This window comes from Abrus precatorius, unplaced genomic scaffold, assembly GCF_003935025.1.
Source record: "Abrus precatorius isolate BTA unplaced genomic scaffold, Abrus_2018 Scaffold7, whole genome shotgun sequence".
NCBI classification, from domain to species: domain Eukaryota; kingdom Viridiplantae; phylum Streptophyta; class Magnoliopsida; order Fabales; family Fabaceae; genus Abrus; species Abrus precatorius.
Genome location: NW_020874417.1, coordinates 21,256,452 through 21,281,185, shown reverse-complemented (window position 1 = coordinate 21,281,185; position 24,734 = coordinate 21,256,452). Strand labels below are relative to the sequence as shown.

At 28.9% G+C, this 24,734-nt stretch overlaps 1 protein-coding gene across 1 annotated transcript; it reads right to left on the bottom strand.

The window, feature by feature from the left end:
• Positions 1–11,695: 11,695 nt before the first annotated feature.
• Positions 11,696–15,251, bottom strand: LOC113873661 (formin-like protein 11). The gene is made up of 4 exons (XM_027511898.1): positions 13,657–15,251; positions 13,383–13,573; positions 12,810–13,045; positions 11,696–12,424 (listed from the first exon to the last, which is right to left on the bottom strand). Exons 1-4 carry the CDS (start codon positions 15,249–15,251, stop codon positions 11,696–11,698), a joined length of 2,751 nt encoding a protein of 916 aa, XP_027367699.1.
• Between the last annotated feature and the right edge of the window lie 9,483 nt (positions 15,252–24,734).

Sequence of the window (24,734 nt, the reverse complement as noted above, 5' to 3'; positions counted from 1 at the left end):
AATTACATAATTTATTAATCAATTAGATTATATTTTAATTAATACTACTATTTCTAATTTATCTATTAATTAAATTGATTGACTTAATTTATGTAACGATCTATAATATTAATGTGTAGAATCTTTACTATTATGCATTATAAATTATTAAGGCCAATATGTATGTACATTACCGTTGACTTTATAAGATATAAATATTTTGAATTAAACAATGTTTTATTTTAAATCAATTAAATATTTCACACTTTAAAATATATCCTTTCAAATATTTTTGCTTTAATTATCATACTATCAATTTATTAATTAAGTTAAAAAAACTCATCTTATTATTACAATAACTTATAATTCATCTTATATTAATTGAATAACTATTTCACTGATTAATCTAAATGTCTTCTTTTAAATATTTCTCTCTTCACATAATAAATAATTAAGTAATCAATTTATTGACTAAGCCAAGTACAACAATTTGTGACACTAATATATACAACTTTATCTTTATGTGTTATAAATTGTCAAGACATGGATATACCTACATTATCTTATGTCGTAAGCACTATCAACATATTTAAAATTGAAATCTTTTAGAAAATTAATGTTATATATATTTTTTATTAAAAACTTTTATGGTTAAAAATCTTCCTTTCTTAAATTATTAAATAATATAAAAATTTATTCTAAAAATAAAATAATATTCATTTTTCATTTAATTATATAATTTATTAATCAATTAAAAAAATATTCCTTTTTTTTATTCATCTCATCTTATTAATTAATCAAAATATATTTTATTTTTACATTCTATTTTCTAACTTAATTTATCAATTAATTAAATTAAAATTAAACTACTTAATTAATGCAGCAATTTATAACATTATTCTATAGAATCTCTACCTTTATATGTTTAAAATTGGTAAGACCTTCATATACCAACATTATATTGGGTCTCATGCAAGACAAACTTGTTAAAAATATTTTTAATTTCTCTTAATTAAATATTTATCTTTACCAATACAAACTTGGGTCTCATGTGATCAAGATTGATATGGAGAAGGCCTATGACATGTTGAAGTGGGACTTTGTGAAGGACACACTACTTGATATTGACTTACCAAGATAGTTTATGGACATTGTGTGGACAAGCATTTCTTCTCCAAGAATGCACATGCTTTGGAATAGGGAAGCCCTAAATGAATTATTACCCTCTCGAGGTGTTCGTCAGGGTGATCCACTCTCACCAGTCCTCTATATGGAGAGACTTTTTTAGCTTATTTTAATGGAGGTCGAAGCAAGCAAATGACAACCTATCAGACTAGCTAGGGACGGTTCTTCCCTCTCACATCTTGCATTTGCTGATGATCTCATTTTGTTCACCGAGGTTTTAATGGATCAAGTAGAGGTAATTCAGGCTTGCCTTGACTGCTTTTGTGCTAGCTCTGGTCAAAAGGTTAGCTTGGAAAAGACAAGGATATTTTTCTCTAAGAATGTGTCCCATACTATGAGAAACGATATTGGCTTAGCCTTAGGATTCCAACGTACTGATAACTTGGGGAAGTACTTGGGAATTCCTGCTCATCATTTGCGAATCTGGCGGAATGACTACCAAAGTGTGATCAATAAAGTAAGTAAACGGTTAAGTGGATGGAAAGCCTCTACCCTTTCCTTTGCAGGTCAACTCACATTATGCAAATCAGTGATTGCGGCTATTCCATCTTACTCCATGCAAACAATTCATATACCCAAGAGTATATGTGATGAAGTGGATAAATTATGTCGCAATTTTCTATGGGGTGATAGCCCAACTTAGAAGAAAATTCATGCCATCAGTTGGGATACTATATGTTTGCCTAAGAAGTGTGGCAGATTAGGACTATGGTCTATGAGAGATGTCAACAACTCCTTCATGATCAGGAATTGTTGGAGCTTGCTTACAGAACCTAATAAGCTTTGGGTGAAAGTAGTACACTCAAAGTATAAATGCCTAGAAGGTACAATACCATGAGTTGAGAAGAAAGCTAGTATGTCTAATTTGTGGAAAGGCATTTGTTTGAACCGGAAACACACTATTCAACATGCCAAGTGATGGGCGAAGGATGGATGTACTACACATTTTTGGTTTGACACCTGGTTGCCTGTTTACGATGAAAAATGATAGTTTGTAAACAAATAATTCAAAAGCAATCTGGGGACTGGATTTAGGTCCTCTCAGATTCTTTTAAGTGTGTTGTTAACGTAACAGTAAAATTAATGTCGTAAAATAAACAATTTAGTAGGAACAGCAAAATTATGGAATAGGAAATGCGTATTAAACTGAACGCAAACATTGACAATGTACCAAACAAGAAAGAAACAGCATAAACAAAAGACGTAAAATAAACTAGAAGGTAAAATGCAGAAATGTAAATGTGTAAAAATGTAACGTACGACTCTTCACAACAATGAACAGCGACTACCGTGAGTCTCCTAGTAGCTGGTGTCTGACGCGGTGCAGGGTTTCAGCGTTCAGAGAATTTTAGGTGCGGTGTCTGGGTGTAAAAAGTCATCCCCTATAGAATGAAATTTTGAGGAATTTATAGGTAAGCAAATCACCACCATCTTCCTTCTTTTGCGAGCACTTTCTTGATAACTGTCTTTCGTGCATGCTTGCTTCCAACTGCGGCTACCCATTATCTATGTTTGCTTATGATCGTGCAGTCAGTTGAGGCTTTTTCCATAACTACTCTCGTCCATGATCTTTCTTTATGTTGTTGGATCTTCATCTGGTAATAATTGCTTTTGAACCTTACATTAACCTTTTGTGTCCTATCATGACTCTTAAGGACTTTTCTGTTTTTTGAGCAGTTCTGAAAAAAATCAAAAAAGCTCATTTAGCTTTGTAGACTTAGAGTAATTTCTCCCTTGATTTCTTGCTCATTTCTATTTTCGAGCAAATTTGGAGTCAAGTTTGTGTACTTAGAATATTTTCTGATTACTTGCTATTTTTTGAGCACTTCTGGAGAAGCTCTAGGGCTCAATTAGGTTTGTGGAGTTATTGCTCCTTTTTTTCGAGCAATTATGGAAAAATCTGGAGCTCAGTGAACTTAGTATATTTTTTAACCATTTCCTGTTTTTTGAGCAATTCTGGATGTCAGGGGCTTGAAAATATTCTAAAAATGCCTCGAAACACCTCCAGTCTTGTGGACTTAGAATAGTTTCTTGTTAGTCTTATTTCAATCTATTTTAGTTATTTTCAGTTCAGGGGCTAGGAAATCCTCAAAAACATCTCGAAAAGGCCTTCAGTCCTGTGGACTTAAAATAATTTTTTTTTACTACTCTCCTGTCTTTCAAGTAGTTTTGATGGAAATTGGAGATATGACGAAAACATCAAAAATAACTTTAAATGTAGCCCTTTCGAACAACTTGTAACACTTCTTGAATTTGCTTATTTTTCAATAAAGGATGAGGCTCCTTCTCTGACCCTCCAAAACTCCTCAAAATATTGTTTCTTCCACTATAATTTTATAACTTAGAAAATTTTTCTTACTCCAAACATTGCCACAACGTTCTGCTTTTATCCCACCTATTGAGCTCTTTCAAAAGGTCTATGATTATGTAACCGAACAGGGAACGTGGAATATTTATCATATTATACCATGGATATCTAGGAGCTTTTTAACAGTATTGCATCTCAAACTCCCCCATGATAAATGCCAGGTCAGATGAAATTTGTTGGGGACAAGCTTGTCATCGGCTGAACCAGTACCCTGTGCTCTAATTTTCGAAGTCATATGGAAATGGCAAGGCCCAAAAAGGATCAACCTATTCCTTTGGCATGCTGCACACGAAAGTCTCATAACGAATGGTGCACGTACTAAACGAGGTTTAGAGGTAGTCCCAATGTGTCCCATCTGCACGCAAGGTTCCAAGGATGCCATGCATGTTCTCCAAGATTGTAATTTTGCACATGAAGTTTGGAGCAACATGCTTGGTGGCATTACTATTGACCAGCCCATGGGAAGTAATGTTCAGGAATGGATGGTGTTCCACCCAACAAGAAGTCGTACTGGGGGGATGAATTGGCCCTTTATTTTTGCTGTCATCATTGATGCGCTATGGCATAGAAGGAATACAGTGGTGTTTCAACATTCATTCTCATCGTCAAATCAAATAGTATTTGAGGTAATGGGTCGTGCAAAGTTAATAGTCAACATCAACTCTCCGTTTGGTGCAAAGAGTATGCATATAATCTAAGGAAATGGAGTTGTCCTCCTACGGGGTTTATCAAGTTGAATGGGGATGGTGCTATGTCGTATGCGGAAGTAAGCTCTTGTGGCAGTATAATTTAGGATTCAAATAGTATATTTATTATGACATTTTCAAGAAAACTACACTATTGTTCTATCACTCAGGCTAAGTTGTGGGCTATTAAACAAGGCCTTCGGCTAATTTGTCTTAGAAACTTGGATACCCGCATTTTGATATAATCTAATTCTTTGGAGGCAATCACTCTACTAAAAGAATGGATGTCCCCATCAAAGCACTTGTTTTGATTTAGTGCAAGAGATATATGAGTTAACAGTTTCATGTGCTGAAGTTAGGTAGGGAAGGACTCTTAGTAGCAGACTTGTTAGCTAAACATCATTTCCTAGAGGAGAATATAATTGTTTATGATTCGCCTCCTATTTTCATTCATAATATGTTAGCCACTATTTGGCGAGAGTTATGTGATTTTTGGTTTTTGGAGTGCTAACCCCCTCACTCACCAAAAAATAAAATAAAATACTCCTCATTTTTATTAAATACAATTAATTTCATACTTTAAAAAATTAAATTATGTGTTCAACTTTGATAAATTGAATAACCAAATATTCGATTACTTAAGTATATTTCTCTATTTTATTATATAATATTTTGCGATACAAATGTGTGATTTACGTCGCTTTCAGTCGACAAATAAGTCATAAGGTATTTATATATAGCTTACGTTGCCTTAAATTTATTTAATATTAAATTTTTGAATTAAATCATATATTAAAAATACTTTTTATAAATTAAAATATTTGGTCTTAATTACCACAATTTTTACAATGACTTACAATATGAATGGGTAATTTTTCTTCACCTTTCGTATCGTTCATCGAAGGGTAACATGTATAGTTATGCTGTCTTATATCTTAAAAAATATAAACAATTTTTATTTCATTTTTCAAGAAAATATAATTCATTTTAAAACAAGTTCTTCCAAAATCTTATAAATTTCTAATTAATAAAATAATTCTATCATTTTTTAGATAGAACTACGTAACTTTGAGTTACTCATTACACCTTGAGATACGTAGGAATAAGAACTGAACTCATCGAGTTAAAATAATTTTTGAAATAATTTTTTTATTTTTTTAAGATATTAATTAACATTTCAATAAATAATGTCTTCTTTTAAAATAAAAATAACATAAAATAAATTTACACAATTAATTTAAGGTAACTTTTATTTAAACGATCGTTGTAAGATGCTAATACCTTCCCTACATGTAAATGACTCTCAAACTCATTTTTAGTTTCAAAGATCATATTATTTTAAAAAATATTTCAAGGTTTTTTAAATAAATTTTGGTGGTGACTCCTCTGATTTTTAGAAAATATTTTTATTCCTAAAAGATGTTTTTTTTAAACACGTTTTCGCTGTATCGTTACGACCGCTCAATTGCGACACTTACACTTCACTTGCAGGTATACTTTAGAACCAAGATTAACCAAAGAATTAGATATTGATAGAAATTTATGTTTTTCATTTTTAAAACAATCTAAACTATGTAAAAATGTACCAGACTATTAGTCAGTTTAGGTATTTTTAGTCAATAATGAAATAACTAGATTAGGTGTTAGTCAATAATCATCAGCCATTAGATACAAACTAATCTTCAATTCAGCTAACAATAATCATTTCACATGACACAAACTTTACATACCACTGCAGATTATATGAGAACTAACTGATAAAATAATGTGTGTAAATATTTCAATGTTACTGTCAATCCTATTTGTATATGTCAAAGTAAAAGAGGATACAAAGTTTTATGTTGTTCAAATACTCTGTCCCTGCAGCACAAATGAGAAAAATAAGTATATAAAAAATATGAAACTCAACGAAATAGATAAGGCAAAGTTGTTAAGCATGCACATATATAACTATTTGTTTAAATCCATTTTTCAATAAGTTATAAATTCAAGAATTTAGAAAACCTAACAACAACCATACATTTTTAACTTATGTTGTGGAATGAACTAAGCATCTTCATCAATTGTAGCTTATAGACGGATACAATTCCTAGAAAACTGCCCCAAAAACTAAAAACTCACCTTGCAAGAGAAATTGTGATATTTATGAATTTAGAAATCAAGCAAGTTGAGCAATCTATGTAAAGAACAACTCGAAACAATTAGAAAGAGCAAGATGATCAACAAAAAATTCAAAAGAATGATGATTGACAAAAAAAAAATTAAGAAAAAACATGTTGAGAAGAGAATGAGGGGAGATGAGAGAAGTACATATGAGAAAATAAGCATTGACTTACACATATTGGATATGTAAATCTTCTCTTGATTATTAAAGTTGAGAGTTAAAGAAGGAAGAACAAGAGATAGAGAGAGTTTGATTTTAGAGATAGATGTTAACGAGAGTGTCGAGAGAGAGGTGATATTATTTTAAAGAGAGATGCCAACAAGGTCTAATACAATTTCATGTACTATTTTTTATATAATTAAATTAAAAACTTGAGTGAGAAATTATAATTAAGTTTATGTTTTCTTATTAAAATGTGAATTTTTTAAATGGGAAGAGATATTGCGTTTGTCAAGTAAAAAGCATGAATGCTATAAATTATCAACAATTTTCAATAATTGTTAATGTAGACTAACCTTTTATTGATTAATATTAAATAAATACATTAAATTTATATTTAAAAATAATTTAGTGAAAAATTATTTATGGCTACTAAATAATTATCACTAAAAATTATTTTTGTTATGCTGATTAGAAGAAAAATGACTGATAGTTATTATACATTAGTTCACTACAATAGCAAAGTTACAAATAGTATAGAAGAACTTACTTTTAGTAATGTTCAACTGATCTGCATTGTTATACATCTTACCATTCAATTTTTTATAGTTGCAATGCAGTATATTACAACATTTAAGCCATGAAAATAACAAGTAGATAATAAAGATGTTGTACAAGTTTCCTGTAGCAATTGGACAAGGCAATATCAAGTATACAAGCTATCCAATTTACAATGATAAGGATGTGAGTATGATGTTTAATTTTCAAGAATTTTTAAAGATTTGCATAATGAAAATATTTATAACTCTAAAAGAATGTCAATTTACCTTTGCATGTTCAAATCCTCAAGAATTAGTTGTTAGAGTCTCTTACTCCCTAATTTATCAACTTGTCATAAATAACTAAAGGTTGAAGAGAAATTTTTGGTGATATTGTGGCAAGTCTAAGCTTTGCACAACTTCCTCAATCGTTTAACGATGAACCTATTGCCAATTTCAATTGTTCAAAATTCATTGAGTATGAGAAAGATGTGGAAGAAAAGCAATTTGATAGGCTTGTACCAAATAAGAGTGTGGAAGATTTGATGAGAAGATAGAAGAGATTAGTTAGACATGATCATTAATGTCACAATCTAATAAATTTGTATTTTGACATGTTTATATAGCCTATATATTCATGAGTGACTATTATTTTATCAAGTTTTTTTACTAATTTCTATGATTATTATGTAGTTTACTGCGAGAAGTCACTACTAGATTTTCTTGGCACAAATTTGATGAAAAATTGGGCTCCGCAGCAGCCAACACACCTATACCATTGCAGCTAGCATGGGAGTGCTTCAAGAACATGCACAAGCATGCTTATGTTATTGCACAATTGTGTTTACCTGCGAAAAGTCTAACTTTGAAGCAATTTTAGGATTTTTAAACTCTATTAAAGGAACCCAAGGGAAGCGACTTAAGGATACTTTTTGGATTATCTTTTTGATACCATCCTTTCCACTCCTTTTACATATTTCTTTCACATCTTCAATCTTGATGATAGCCAGTTGTAACATCCTACTTTTTAAATTCTAGAAAATAAATAATAATTTATTGTAAACCAACTGAACAAATAGATTCATAATTAAAACTAGTGATTTAAATATTTAGAAATTTGCAAGTCGAAAGAATAAATTGATTTTTTTTTGTCACAATCGAGTATTTTCAATATGTGAGAAATCAAAACTTTTATCATTCGAACATATTTACAATGAAAATGAAACAATAACAGAATCAAAATCTAACTATAATTTAATAATACCAAAATAATATACAGTTCAGAGCTACTGAATTTAAGTTGTATACATGTATAAGCATACTTTTACAAACTATCAACTAATATATATATGTGTGATTTAGAGTACTTAATTACAAAATTATCATAAACAAAATTTCCAAGAGCAGTTCTGATCCATGCCCAAACACTGAGAGTTTGTTCCTGATCATCATTCCTGTTACCTGAAATATTTTGTAAGGATGAGTTCTTTTCTCATCATTAAAACATAACAAGTACAATTTGTATATTAGAAAATATATTTTTACAACTCATTTAACAGAAATGTATACATTAATCTCTAAAATAATATTCATATCATACTCACATAAATTAATAAAATATCAGTCATTAATTATGTTCCAAATACATCAACACCTTTTTGCATATCAATAACATATTCAATTTACTTCAACTTCAATTCAACCATTTTCTCATACAATGTTATCACATTTCATAGTTGCCTCCAGCATTTATGAGGTCTTACACAATAGGTGAATAGCTGTCGGTTAACCCATGCATACGGATACAATGTACACACTTATAGGACCCCTTAGCAAAAGTATAATCAAGAGTATTATTGGAAAAGAGTGTGGTCATATGGTGCATTCTCAAATTTATAAATTGTGCACACTTAAGCGAATATCATCCATCACCTTACGTTTCCTCCAAATTCCATAATCAGCTCCCTATTCCATACTCCGAGTGTATCGCTGTAACTATTCACACTAATTCCTTTCTCATAAATTAATATACCATTCACATATCAACATGTTGCAATACATATATTATGATCATATAATTCAATGTATTACGATACATATATTGTGAATACACCCGTCAACGTGTCACAATACCTATATCATAATCACATCAATTAATTGGCTACTACTCACGTATTGTAAACACATATCTCAACTTCACAATCTTATCAAAAATCCACACTTCCATATTCATATCCATTCAAATATTTTCACAATAATGCATATTATACATAAACTCTTCAAGCATACTATTCATCATTTAACCGTTTACACGTATACTCAACTTTTAATCAAATTCAACAACCACACCATCATACCATTTGCACATATAATCCAACTATCAATTAAACAATTTTGCCAAAGATCGAATATCTCTGGACTCAACCCAAGTCGAATAATACAACCAATTATATTTCATATTATCTCAAAATAATCAATTATCATCAACTGAACTTCTTAAGGTCAGAGAAATATACATTATTAACCTATCATAATACTTAAAATTTTCATCAATATATATATATATATATATATATATATATATATATATATTCACAATAAAAAGAAACACTACTGGGGTTTCAAGAGTATAAATATTGCTATGTTCTAATGATAGAATTGAACTCTCCTTACCTCGATATGAAGATATAGAGGGAGTTTGATGAAGAAGATCCTTTAAAAAGAGAATTCTTCCTAAATAATATGAGATAACCTATAAAAATAGAACTTGAACAGAAACGAACGGTAAATCCAAAGTTAAACTCAAAGAAACATACTTAGAGTTGCTTAGATTGAGGGTCCAAACTTGGATTCGGCTAATAATCAAAGTTTTAAGGAGATTTTTCGAAGAAAAGAGAGTGTGAATCCAGAGAGAATGAGAGAAATCAAAACGTGAATTAAGTGAAATGAAATATTTCACTCTGAAAATTCCTTAAATAACCCTCTGTTCGTATGCTCTCGCTTGAGCGAGAAGTACCTCACTTGAGTAAGACACATCTCGCCTAAGCGAAATATGTAAACAGCGGCTCCTTACGCATTTTCTGATATTCTCCCTTAAGCGAGCAGCGTGTCCAAAGAGTTCCAAATTCTTCCTACGGCTCCTCACTTGGGCAAGTTCCATCTCGCCAGAGTAAGGGTGACAGTTCAGGTGACCTGATTTATTCTCGCTTGAACAAGAATGGTCCAAAAAAGAGATGATCATGGGCGTGCAATCTTGCCTGAGTGAGGTATGTCTCGCTTGAGCGAGATTTTCCCTGCACCAGAACTCTACTAAACACTTAAAATTCTTCTTAACACCCTCCAACATTATTTAGCATCACTTAATAATCCATAATTAACATTATCTAAAAATGAAGATGTTACAATTCTCTCACCCTTTAAGAAATTTTGTCCCCAAAATTCACTTATTAGGGAAAATAAGGTATGTTGCCCTCACGTTATTTCCAAGACCTCATATAATACTTTCTTTATCATTTATAATCCATATCATCCTTTATCAACAAGATCTCTTTCAACTTCTTACTCTTGTGCTTAAAGGTACAATTATCAGTATGTTTATGAACCTTTGAAGTTACAACACTATTCCTATTATTACCATTTTTATCAGCAAGGAGTTTTACACCCTTAGGTTTCATACCTCTAGGCTCTTAAGAGTATAAAACAACACGCCACTCGTAGCATTAGCACTCTTAGCAATAGAGAGTTTTGCTTTTGTACCGTGTTGTATATCTGTATCTAAATACACATTGACTTCTTCGATACTGTTCACATCGCTTTACTATTAATGCCAGATTTACTGTTCACCTTTTAAGAAAAACAATAATTTCAGACTACATCTAAATCTATTCTAATACTAAATAATCTTTCAATTAATATTTAACAATTACAAAACATGATAGATTATTCAATAATAAATTATAGACTTGACAACATTAATTATTTTCAACTTTCTTTAAATAATAGTTGTAATAAGTGTTTGTTTTTATATATGTATTGTTTGTTTAATATCAAGATGTGTTAATCATGAGCATAGTCGTGCTTAAGTATAAATTACACAAAAGATAATTTGACTTGTGTGTAATTAAAAAATAGCATTGACTTGCTTATTGAATAAAATATATTTCAAATTTTATAAAAAGAAAAAATATTTGAAGTTTTGCATTTATTTTATTTTTAAAAAATTTTATTTTAAAAAATCATAAGGTAGAAATGAAATATTTTATAAAACATTTGTGATATATATATATATATATATATATAAAATCACAAATGATAAAAAAAAGAAGATAAACGAGATATTAAATAAATGTTCATTATACATGAATCATAGTTAAAAAAATTGCGATAATAATTTTTTAAAACTGTAGGGACCATTCCCTCTGTCACAAAAAGGTCATGATCATTCCCTGAGAACAGGGAAAAGTCTTAGCCGAAGTTCCATGTGAACAGAAAAGTCAGAGGATACAAAACCCAAATATTCCAAAACTCCATAAAAGAAAAAAAAGTTACACTCAGTTTGCTTAAAAATTTCAATTCCTATGAACACACAAGACAGTTTTGAATCATAGTCTATGATCTATCTGAAAGGAGCAAGTGGGTTTGGGCTACGAGGAGTTTTAGACCTTCTAAGTTCTTTACACACATTATCTAACATGCCCAGAAAATCTCTCACAATCACAAAGATCCTAAGTGGATTTGCATCTTCCTTGCTCACATCCCCATGAAAATACTCAGTAATCTCTTTCACACGTGCCAACACTCTCTCTTCATCTCCTTGCAACTCCCTCAGGTTCCCATCTGCATAGTTCAAGAATGACTTCAAAGAGTGTACAAAGTTGATGCTTCTTTCATCCTTATGCAACTCCTTGTCCAATAGATGTTGCAGCTTAGCCATTCCTTCTGAAAGGTTTGACACAGAGCTTGCAAGAACATCCAAGTCAATAGTAGCTGTCTTTTTCACATTGTATAACTCAGTGCTAAGACCAGAAACCAGTTCTAATCCCATCCTTTTGTAATCTTCTTCCTTTTCTTCCTCAGTTCTGTTCTTACTTTTCTGGCTTATTTTTCCCATAATGCTATCTGAAACTCTTATTCCTTCTGAACGAACAATCTCTTGAACAACAAAATGAAGCAACGTAGTTTTACCATCAGTTCCCTTAACATCTGCAAGTTTTAGAAGAGCATCTAGCTTAAAAGCTCTAGCACCTCCTCTTATTGTTCCAACATTCATTCGGTTCCCTGTTTTGAGCACTGCTTCTAATAACTTCAAGAAGAGCCTGCTCGATTTTAGTTCCTTGCATGCCTCCTAATAGCGATTGAGACATAAGAAAATGTCAGAAATCATAAAGCTTAATTAGACTTTCAACGGGACATATTTCGATTAACTACTTTTTTTTTTAAATAAGAAATAATCACTTATTTTTTATCATTTTTCTTTAAAAAAACTTGTTAAAACAAAAATATTAGCAAGTATCTTAAGGGAAGTTATTAAAAAATTAAAAAAAATATATTGAAAAAAAAAAAACACTCACTCTATATTTTTCAAAATATATAAATTTTTTTTATAAATTTCTGTATAACTATTTTATCATGCCCTTTTAAAAAATAAAGGATTATTTCTCTAAAAATAATAGTTTCTACACAAGCACTAAAAATAAATAAATAAATAAATAAGTTGGTTTGGTGGCTACCTCAAGCATTGAAAATGAGTTTCTGAGGTGAACAACTTCATCATCAAAGGTTTCTCTGAAAAGCATGCCTTCCACCCGTTGAAACGCAAATGGAACGTTGAGCATTGCCCTCACAAACCTTTCGGCGGACCCCAATTCATTGATGTCGCCTTTATAATTGGAGAGCTTGGACTCTTCTTCTTTGGTGGGTACCATTTTAACTAGTGCCTCCAGTTGTTGCAAAGACAACCCCTTCCCTGGTTTTCAAAACCATTTAATAAGATCTTCGACAACATTTATTTTAACCATCAATTTTTTTCAGCACACGGTATAAATGCACATGCATACTCCCATGCTATATGAATAAAAAAAAAAGTCGGTGTGCGATTTTACTTAGTAGGACACATATCAGAAATGATTATTACATTATTACCTTTTAAGAGATAACTTATGTCATGAGTATGGGACAATTACCATTTTGTATTATTTCCATCATACTTATGACCAATGCGCTTTGGACATAGGATTTTGGAATGTTTCATACAGTAGTTTTACCTCTAGTTTAGGCATTTATTCATAATTGAGGAGTTCTACCTTGCATTAAGGCCTCGCATACATGCTCAGATGTCGCATTCAGGGCCTTTGAGAGTATTGTTATGTTCTGCAGCCGTTTTGGCTCAAGCACATGCTTGCTTGGAGACGGGGTTTTACTCCTTGTTTCGTCATTCTTAATTGAATTTTGTAAATTGTAGCCAAAAAGTGACTCGATCATTTCCTCATCCAACCTGAATAAAATTCAAAATGTGCTTAAACTTAATAAAAAGAAAAGAAAAATATTAGTATTTTTTGCGATTGAAGTTGAACTTACTCGAATGAGCTTGATCGTAGCTTATCCCAAACCATTGTACGATTGGGAGCAGCTCTTACTTTGTCCCAGTGAAGTGGTTTGAGTTTGGGCAATGGTGCACCATCTTTACCTAGTGGGGTAAATTGAGGGAGTTGAGATGGTGGAGGAGGTGGGGTTTTGGCACTGTTGTTATTACCTTTTAGAAATGGAGGTGGGTATGGTGGTGGGGGAATGTTGGAAGGAGATTTTGTAGGGTAAGGTTCAGCTGGGGAAACCAACTCTTTCTCTGGACTTTGATTTAAGCCTGAGAAAGTGTCTGAATTTACCGGAGATGATAAATTATTAGATGTTAAAGAGAGTGGAGAGTGAGAGGAAACTCTAGATGAAGAAGTGAGAGAATGCAAAGAAAAAAGTGGCATTTGCAATGGCGGTGGAGGTGGGGGTGGAAGGGGTGGAGGAGGGGGAGGGAAAGAAGTAGAGGCTTTTGAACATTGGAAAGACGACTCAATTTCTTGCTCATATTGTTTTGGACTATGTGGTGTTTGCTGAGACTGTGTATTTGAGATTGAGTTTTGGGGAGTACAAGGAAATTGGTTTGCTAAGGAACTTGAATTTTGTGGGGACAAAGAAAGGGTGTCACTAAGGCTACCAGCTGAAGCATTGGAAAGTCTTATATTTGATTGTGAATCTTCAACAACGGAATGAAAACTTTCATCATCTGATGAATGACAATCTTCAGGGATAGTTTTATCCCCAGAAGAAGGGTTGCCATTACCAGATTCAGCTTCACCTTTCGCTGATTCCACATCTTCATGAACAGATACAATTTCCTTCGTGGAAGAACTGCTAAAGTTGTCATACTCTGAACCATCCTTGCAAGTCTTTTTCAAGGTGCAAGCGTGTTGCTCTATGTCCTCACCTAAAACATTAAGATAAAACAGATCTAGTCCTGAGTTTAAACTCACCTTGCTTGATGAATTTTGGTAAGTGTCTCCACTTCCTTTGCTCTTGCTACATAGTGGCATTGTCCTTTTGGGCTTCTTTGTGTGGTTTGTGAATTTCCTGCAGACCAAGATTAACCCACAAGCACCAATTAATGTGGCAATTCCCGCGGATACAAGAACAGCTATTAGTATTCTTTTAGCCCTGCCTCTATCTTCATGATGAGTTTGGTTGAGTGGTGGATTCTTAGGAGGGTGATGTATTGGATGATGAAGATGAGGGTGCACGTGTGGAACCGGAGAAGGAGAAGGAGTTGGAGCCTCAGCTTCGATGTTGGGTGATGGAGAAGGTGAGGGAGAGAGAAACTCAGCATGGCCATTGGATGGTACCCTTGTGTGGAAACTCTCGAGTCCAAGTAAAGATCTAAACTTTTCCACTATGAAAGCTTGTTTCTCTTCATTCTCATCAAGTCCTGAGATTTTCTTAATCTGGTTATCATTTTGTTGTTCATTCTTCTCCATGATATACATCTCTGGTAGGCCATGAACGTGGAAGGTTCCAGCTGCATTGAATGGAGAACCACCAAGGGTCAAAATGTGGGTTCTTTGTGAGGATAGAAGAATCAAGAGGGTGATGATGAAGATCATGGTAAGATGCTCATAACTACAGCCCATTTTCTTTTTCTTCCAACTAAAAGTCATCAAGACATCAATGCAGTTTTCCTCTTATAAAAGGTTTTTTTTTTTTTTCCTTTGTTCCATTAGTTTGTCAAGGGAAAAAGAATTGTCATTTGGGTGGTGCCGGTGATGTGTGAGGAAGATCTGGAACAGTGTCTTTAATGCTACTCCAAGGAACCCCTGAACCTGGCAGTTGTGGTTGTACTGGTCCTTCTTTACTTCCCTGTTCATACACTCTTATCTCTTCATAACATAATCAATTCCACCCTACAAAGACACTGTTAATGCATAACACTGTTTGGGAAAATCTTTCCCTCCTTCGACTTTGACTTAATTCTTTGTCTCATATGCTTTTCTAAGCTGTTTTGTCAGAAAAGTAATGTTAGTGGGTAAGTGGGTTTTCTCCCGCTCGTTGTGATCAAAACACTCGATCTTCCTCGTCCTTTTAGCGTTAAGTTGAGGATTCAAAAGCTTTAAGTGTCTGAGAATTGAGACATGATCTTTGAATTTGGATAAAACTTTTAGTAGCTAAAAAGTCACCTAATCAAAACTATGTAAAAGTAGATAGTGGGTCCCGTTTTGTTGGGCTTGCCTAACGCTATACGGGTGATTCTATAAGATTTCTCCAACCCATTATTACAAAAAAAAGAAACAAGGTGGGGGACACACAAATAGCCCCTCAGGCCCTCCCCTTCTGATTTATACTTTCTGTAAATGGGTATTGAACATTGGAAACTTTATGCAAGATTCACTATACTATAATAAATATAAACTTTTAGATTCACCTAATTAAATATGCTAATTACACAAACTTTTTCTCAACATATCACGTGAAGACATGTATGAGCGATTAAAGCAATGCGTTGATTAGTTTAAAAAGGAGATGCTACAGAGACTAATAGTCTTCTACCCAGAGGTTTTTTTATTGGTTATTCACTCTCAAGTGTGTTTCTGTCAACCTTGTGGTTCAAAGTAGATATGTATCCACGACTTGTTTGGAAGGATGTTGATGAATTTTTCATAAAATAGATTAGCTTTCTTTGTCCTCACATGAATAACTTGTCTCAGTCATAAGCACTAACCAGAAGGAAAGAAAGTTTGGTCAAAACAACAAACAGCGTACATGTCTGAGCTAACCAAACCACGGAGAATGCTCTGGTCTTGACACCTGCTTCCAAAACCTGCAATGTGTCGCCTTCACGTCTCTTTTGTAGCCATAGAGTTCAAGAAGATAAATCAACTGTTCCTGGGTCTAAACTGACTTCGTGATATTTTAATCAGATAAATTTTAAAAGCTAAAAATTATATTTAAAATATTGTATAAATATTTTTATAAATCTAATAATTTTGAATTTACTTTTATAAAAATATTAAAATAATTTCTTAATTATTTTAATAAAATTTAAATTGTAAACATTTATCTAATAAAAAATTTAAAAATAAATATTTAATTAAATTATTTTTCTGAATGCACGTACTTCCTAATTTTATAATTTTTTATTAAGATTTTATTAATTGGTATTTTTTTAAAATTTTAATTAAAAATAAAAATAAAAATATTAAAATGTATTAAAAAATAAAACAAATATGTTTTTATTTTTTAACAAAAAATTTAAAGATACTCATTAATATTTATACTTTTATTTTTATAATTTTATTTATAAAAAATAACTACTAACATTTTTTAAAATTATAAAAATTTAATATCTATATTTAAATGTATTAATTATTAAATTTTTAATATTTTAATTTATCATGAGATTTATATTAATGAATAAATTATCAAGTTAAATATTTATTATTATAAATATTTTTAAAATATATTATAAATTTAATGATGTATAACTATTTTATATTATTTTAATAAATTATTTATTTATTTCTTATAAAAACATAAAAAAGAATCTTATGATAGTATCACAACCTTTTTTAATGAACATAGCTTCATCTTATTTAGTCTTTTTTACATTTACATCCAATTTTTCCTTTAAAGACTTTATTTAAAAAATAGTTTTTTTAAAAATTTTAAATAAAGAGAATAAAAGCATGCTTAATTTCTGTTTTAAAAACAATTGTTTTATTTTAAAAATAAAATTTAATACAAATTTATATTATATTATATTATATTTTTAAAAACATAAAACCATTTTTAAAACAAAAGTCAAACATACTCTAAATTTCATAAACCATTTAAGATCTTCTTTTAAGTTTATAATTTAAAATTTTTTAAATTATATTTTCCCTTCTTCAAATTTTTTCTTCCATTCTCTCCCAAACTTTTAAATAAAGCGATGCCTTGCACAACCCTAAAGCACACCAAGACCAAGGCATCATAATCATACTACTGAGGATGGGAACGTCGTATTAGCATTGAAAGAACCATTACGCAAAAGCTTAAAACAAGCTATTTACAATAAAATAGAATGGAAGCTAAAATAACATAGCAAAATTCAAATGCTCAAATTGTAACATATTTTTTTTGTAAAAATTCTTAGGTAGAACCGAACAACAAAATAAGTAGGATTTTTACTCCCTTGTTTTCACAAATAGAACAATAATTTTAACGAGAGGAAAGTCCCATAATGTGGTGAAGCTTCAAATGGTACATAATTGAAGGCCGACAATAAAGAATATTGCAAACATAGGCAGAGTATTTAGGACAAGAAACAAGGAGACGAAGCAAATGAGAAAAACAAATAAAGAAAAAAGAATCCAATGCAAAATTTTGTCAGAAATTAATTAATATAAGAGAAAGTAGTAAACTAATTCAACTTTAAAGCCCATTATGCTTCATCATCCTCCTTTTGCTTCTTCGTCGTCTTCTTCTCATTATATTCTGCTTTGTTGAATTATTTATCTCCCACTACGTTTTTTGTTTCTTTGATTATTCTACTATAATTTCCCCATCTTTCCCAAAAATAATCAAATAAAATTTACCGACAACTGAACGTTACAGCTAATTACAAATTGAAAATAAATGCACGGAAGAAGAAAATTGAAAGCAAGTTGAGTTTTTTCTTTATTTTTATACATGCGCAGCTTAGAAATATACTCATAAAATTGAAAAAAATGATATATTGTTATTAATATGAAACTGTGTTAAAAAAATATTTTTCTTTTTTTTTGTCGTGAAAAAATATTTTGTTCCCCTTTAATGATTTATAAAGATGGGTTGGACCTTGTTTTTCATTACTTATGTCAGCTGGGCTTTGATTGCATAACCCGCTAAAGACTAAAAAATAGGTACAAATTGAATGGGCCTTAAAATATGCTATATGAAAAATGGGAAATGGGAAAAAGTGAAAATTCCAAAAGATGAAAACCAACGCAAGCAATAGATGAATAGAAAGACAAATAAGGACTAATTCCTAAATGACAAGCTACAACCAAGGATGGGACCGAATGTAGTATCCAACCGCGTGTGTGAATAAATAAAATTATCAAAAGAACTTAGTATAATATAAAATATTAATTTTGATTTTTTTCAAAACTTGAATTATAAAATTACTTAGTATATTTTTATTATTGAAGGAATTTTATATTTTAGTATATAATAATATCTTTTAAATGGTCTAAAGTAATATTTATATACATAATTTTAAATTAAATAATGTCACCAAGAAATTAACAATAGATAATACATCAAATTCATGATTTAATAAGTTAAATTAATAGTAATTTTTAAGAATTTAATTGAAATGCACTAACAATATAAAAAATTTTAAACTGTCATACAATCATGAATTGTTATTTCAGCAATAATTTTTAATTTAAACAATAATTAATATAGAAATTATATTTGATTATACAAATTTTTTATACTAATTATGTTTCAAAATAAATCATTTTAAAAATATATAAATTTAAATTTATCAGATGTTGAAGCTACTATCTCATTTTGTCATCACTCTCGTATGTGTGTGAATATATAAATAAATAATTTATTGTATAATTATATAAATAGTTAAAATATAAAATTATGTTAACAATTATATTATTATTATTTAAAAATATCATATGAATTTAGATTTTAATATTTATATACTTATACAAATATAGGATTCTTGTAATCAATTATTGAATTAACAAATTTATATATTATTTATATTTTTTTTTATCATGTATAATCATTAGGTGTTAATAGTATTAATATGAATGGTTGACGATCATAAAATAAAAAAAAAGAGATTTGAATTAAACTAAAAATAAACATAAAGAGTATAAATATAAAATCATAAACCATAAGTTCATTAAGAATAGTTTTTTATTAGAAGTTGCATTATTTTCTTTATCTTTTGCTTATTTTTTCTTTATTTTTATTACATACTATTTAACTTAAAATAATTAAATTATGATAGTCTTGATAATTAGAATTAATCTTTTGTGAGATAATATTCTAATAATTTAATTTGAAAACCTTTTTTATTGCTATTCGATAAATATACTTATCCACAAATATCTACCATATTAGAGAAGTAGATTAAGAAAAAATCAAATCTAACATAATTATTTCTTCATTCCCCTTAAATATACTTTATTTTTTATTCCAAATATTTTAAACTTACTTTCTTCTAGAAATTTAACTATTAACGTATATTTCTAAAGATCACACTATATGATTTGTAGTCATCAAAAGAAACCTCACAATGAAATATTATCATCCAATTGCTCCTTAATATCTCATTAATCTATGTACTTTGTTTCTTTAGCTCTCCTTTCGTGAACACCATGTCAATACTTCTCTGAGAATGAGAATATTCTCATACGAGAACTTTGCTTTGAATGATGTGATATTTTCAATTTTTTTCCTCATTTTTATTTATTTTCTTTGTCTTTTTCATGCTCTGATTTTTCAAATCATCGACAAGCTTTAAATGTTTACCTCCATTCTTACGTATATACTTTTTCGCATAGAGGAATATGATTTCTTAAGAGAAAATCCTTCTTTCACACTGTCTATCACATTAAACCAACTAAAATGTAAAAAAAATAATAATAATCTCAATGGCAGTGTCTAAAATGGACATTCTAGAAAATTCTAGCTAATAACAACATTGAATTACAAGAGAGAACTCTAACAATGCACTTCTAGCTTTCTGCGGTATACTTATTAATTTTTGTTACTTTGATTTTTATTTAAAAATAAAAAATTGATTTTTATTATTTTAATTTTTTTTGTATTTAATTATTTAAAAGGGAATTTACTAAATTATTTGTTATTCAAAATTTATTGAATTTAAGCATCCACTTTTATTCAAAATAAAAACTTTAAAAATTGATCTTTAAATTTTAATTTCACATTTTATAATCTTTTAATTTTTACCAAAACTTTATTTCTAGCTTTTAAATTTTACATTTTGATTAATTCTATTATAAATTCCCAAAATTTAGATAAAAATAAAAAAATAATTAAAACAACTTAGTCAATTAAAAAATTATAATACACAAACTTTAAATTAAAATGTAGATAAACTTTGTTTTATAGAGATGCACCATCTAACGTCATGATGGCGTGAGCAGTAGATACTTTAGGTCTGCTAAAAGTGCTATAGAATGGAACAATGCCACAATGCACACAGCAGCTGTTCTCCTCTTAGATCGACAACTATTCTGAGGCGCATCGGACAACAAAAACTCCACACGCATGTTGGTTCTGCATTTGGCAGTCATAAAGTTACCAGGTTTTAACACCCAAACACATGACCAAACAAAATAAAGCTATTATGTTTTTTCTATTATAAAGTTATCATATTTTCTTTTTCTTTAATATTTAAAAAATATATAAAAATTTAAAAAATAATTAAATTTTGAAATATTTAAAAATATTTTATTTATTATTTTATCTTTTAATTATATCCATTAATATTTCATTTATTCATTATTATTTATTACATAAATATTAATTAACAAATATAAAAACATTTATAAGAATCATAAAATATTTTAAAATGAAAATCACAAGATTTTTTTTATTTGTTATCTTATTAGAAGATGAGTTATCAACATAATTTTATATTCAAAATATATTTTTTAAATTTGTAATAAGTATATAAAATATTAATAGTTTTTTAAAATATTGACTTCAACTCTTAAAATTAAGGTTAAACAATTAATAATATTAAGATTTTATTAAAAAATTATTATACTTTTATAAAAAAATTTAAAAATAGAAATTTATTATGAAATAATAACTAGTGGTCCTTAAAAAAATATAAAAATAAGTAAATTTTTTGCATTTTTAATGTTTAAAATAAATTCTAAAAATGAAAGTTAACAAAAGTAATAACTTAAGAATAAAGATTAATAAAGGATTGTGGTGATGTGTAGTGTGGGGATTCACATGGTCGTTTTACTTTTGACCGTTTTAACGCGGTTTTACGCCGCCTCTTTGAAGTAGCACTAAGAATCTAAGATGTATGGGTCATTAGTGCCCATCGTTTTCAGAATCGTCTAATCTTGAAACATAAACCTTTCAAATTCCAAGAGAGTCAGTGAAAACTGAAAACTTAGATATTGTCCCTTTGCTATTGAGATCCATCAAAGATCATAAACGCCCATGAAAATTTCGTTTGGTTACGGCACACATCTTGTCTTTCGAGAGTGTTGCTATCATTTCTTTTCTTTGATCGTCAAATGTATTTAGACACCATCCATCAACATTTTCCTGCTATAGTCTACTGGCAGAAAATGTAATCAAGAAAGAAAGGTTGTTGTTTTATAGAAAATTGTTAATTTAATTACAATTTGATCAAGAAGCAGAAAATGTTGAATTTTCAAACGTATACGCGCAAAGCTTCAGCACGGAATTTTCATTATGTCTCTTACCGTTTGTAGATAAATTTTTTATTTTGTTAACATAATTTTAAACATACAAAATAATATTCTTTCTTCTATGCCAATAAAAAACACAAAAATAAATAATTTTGTTTATATATGTATTAACATTTTTCATATGGTGATATTTAATTTAGATTTAGTTATATTTTTGTCCCAGTAAAAGTAGCATCTTTTAAAATAAGATTTTAACAAAATTTTGTTAGAAGTTAGTTTTGACATTTTTAAAATGTAATAATTTAATTTTTACTATCAACTATGCTTTATTAAGTGATGAATTAGATAACAGAAATTCAGTTCTTCACATTAGTAACATTTTTAATATTTTATTGTAAAAACTTGATATTTACAACAAAGTTCTTAAAACATTTATATTATTTTAAAAATTATTACTTAGTCATCTCCTACTGTGCGCCTTTCTTTTTCCTTTGTTTTCTTTATTCAAACTTCAAACCGTACCATTGTAAACTAACTAAAGTGATCCAACAAAGGTAGAAGGTGAAGAGAAAGATGATGATTGAGAGTCACAAACATGTGTTTCTAGTGAAAGAAAGAGAGACGTGGTTTGAACCAATTTTTTGCGACAAAGGATCCTAAGATCTTTGAAAGGGATGAAGAATTTGCTAGGGACAGGTTTGTGGGTAAGGAAGTGGAGAAGCTCCTAAAGCTTGTGCTATGGCAAGAAACAAAGTCCCTAACACCATTCATCTAATGTGACATTTGTTTTCTTTTGAAGACACCCCACAAATAATATTTGCATTGCAAGAATAAATGAAACTTACTTCAATAATAGATTGGAAGTTCAACAGAAGGAAAAATTAAAAACTCTGCATTTTCAGCCACAAATTTTATGGCTAGTTCAAGGTGAATGATATGATCAATAAAAAAAATTATACCTTTTTGACCCTATTACATCATAAAACCTTTAAGGTCACACCATAGATTTGGAAAACAATTCAACGTGAAGCACCTCTAGGATGGGTACTGTCTCCTCCATAGCTCGGGAACATGCTAAATTGGACAAATAAGCTAGAAGCTTGACAGTTTTAATAATTTCATTATAGAAAATCCAACTTTGAATGATATTCATCAAATAGCTATAGAATTTTTTTATTAGGATTTTAAGAAACTATTAATGAAGAAGAATACTCAGAAAAATTGAAAGAGAAGAAAAGGTTGAAGAATGACTTTTTTCTATAAATATAAAAAGTAACTATGACATGATAGTGACATCATAATAATAAACTGAATTTTTGTCATTTAACTCATTATTTGATAGAACACAGCTAATGACAAAGACTAAATCTTAATAATTTTTTTAAAAAAACTTATCTCTAAAAGTACTATTTTTATAAAAATAAAAAATATAATTAAAATTTTATTTTAATTATAAATCACTTAACTATAGTATGCTTTAGTTTAATATTTAATTGAATAAGTTAGCTTATTCTAGTACTCATTCAAAAATTAAAGAGAGTAAAATAATAAAAATTTCCCATTGCAATAAATAAACTACACAAATAGATTAAATATGAAAATATGTATTTTAGTTCTTCTCACTAAGTATATTATTTTGATATTTTTATATAAAAATAAATAAATAATTATATTAAAATAAAATATTTAATTATATTTCATAATTTTATATTATATCATAAAAATATTTATATTATTAAATAATCAAATTAATAAAAAGTAAATACATCAACTTATATAAATAATAAACAAATGTCTTGTTAATATAATTTTATAATAAAAATAATAATAACTGATATGTATATATATATATATACATATATATAAATTAGGCATTTGATTTTTGTAATTAAAAAATAAAAATAATAATTTTTTTATTAAAAAACTAAAAAATATTACTCAATTTAACTATTTTTGTTCAATACAAAAGTTTGCCATCCACATTTGTCACTTTAACATATATTATTTTTTATTATAATTTCTTTTACTACTTTATTCACGACATGTTGAATATTCATTTACAAACAAACCAATTGCAGCACATATTTTTGCTTAAAAATCTTAAGGAAAAGTAAAAACCTTCTATGATTAATATTTAATTTATTTGTATTTATGTAAGCTTTAAAGAATATAATTATTATATTTATATTTTTATCTTTTATACCATTTTTAAAGAATTTGAATATTCTATATTAATAAATAACATGGTATAATCATATTTAGAAAAATATATAATTTTATATAAAAATATCATATTATTTAACAATATAAAACAATTCATATTCCTTTTAAATTAAAATGTAAAAATAAATAAATAAATGACAAGTGAGTTGAAATTTATAATATTTCATATGAGAAATCATGTCTAATTTTATTGCACCAATTAAAATATAAAAACACATATCTAAATAAAAATATTGAAAATAATTGAAACATTTCAATACAACAAAAAAAAAAATTAAAAACTAATTCTGCATTATTTTGTAGATGGATCAAACCACTCTACCAAGCATTACTATTCAAACTAGATAAATTTGGAGAATAATTAATAATTGTTTTCCAAGTGTTTATTTAAAATCAATTTATTAGTCATTCTTTAAAGTATGAATTTCAAATCTAAAATTTAAATTTTTTTTCTTTTAAATTTTTTTATTACAAATCAAAAATACT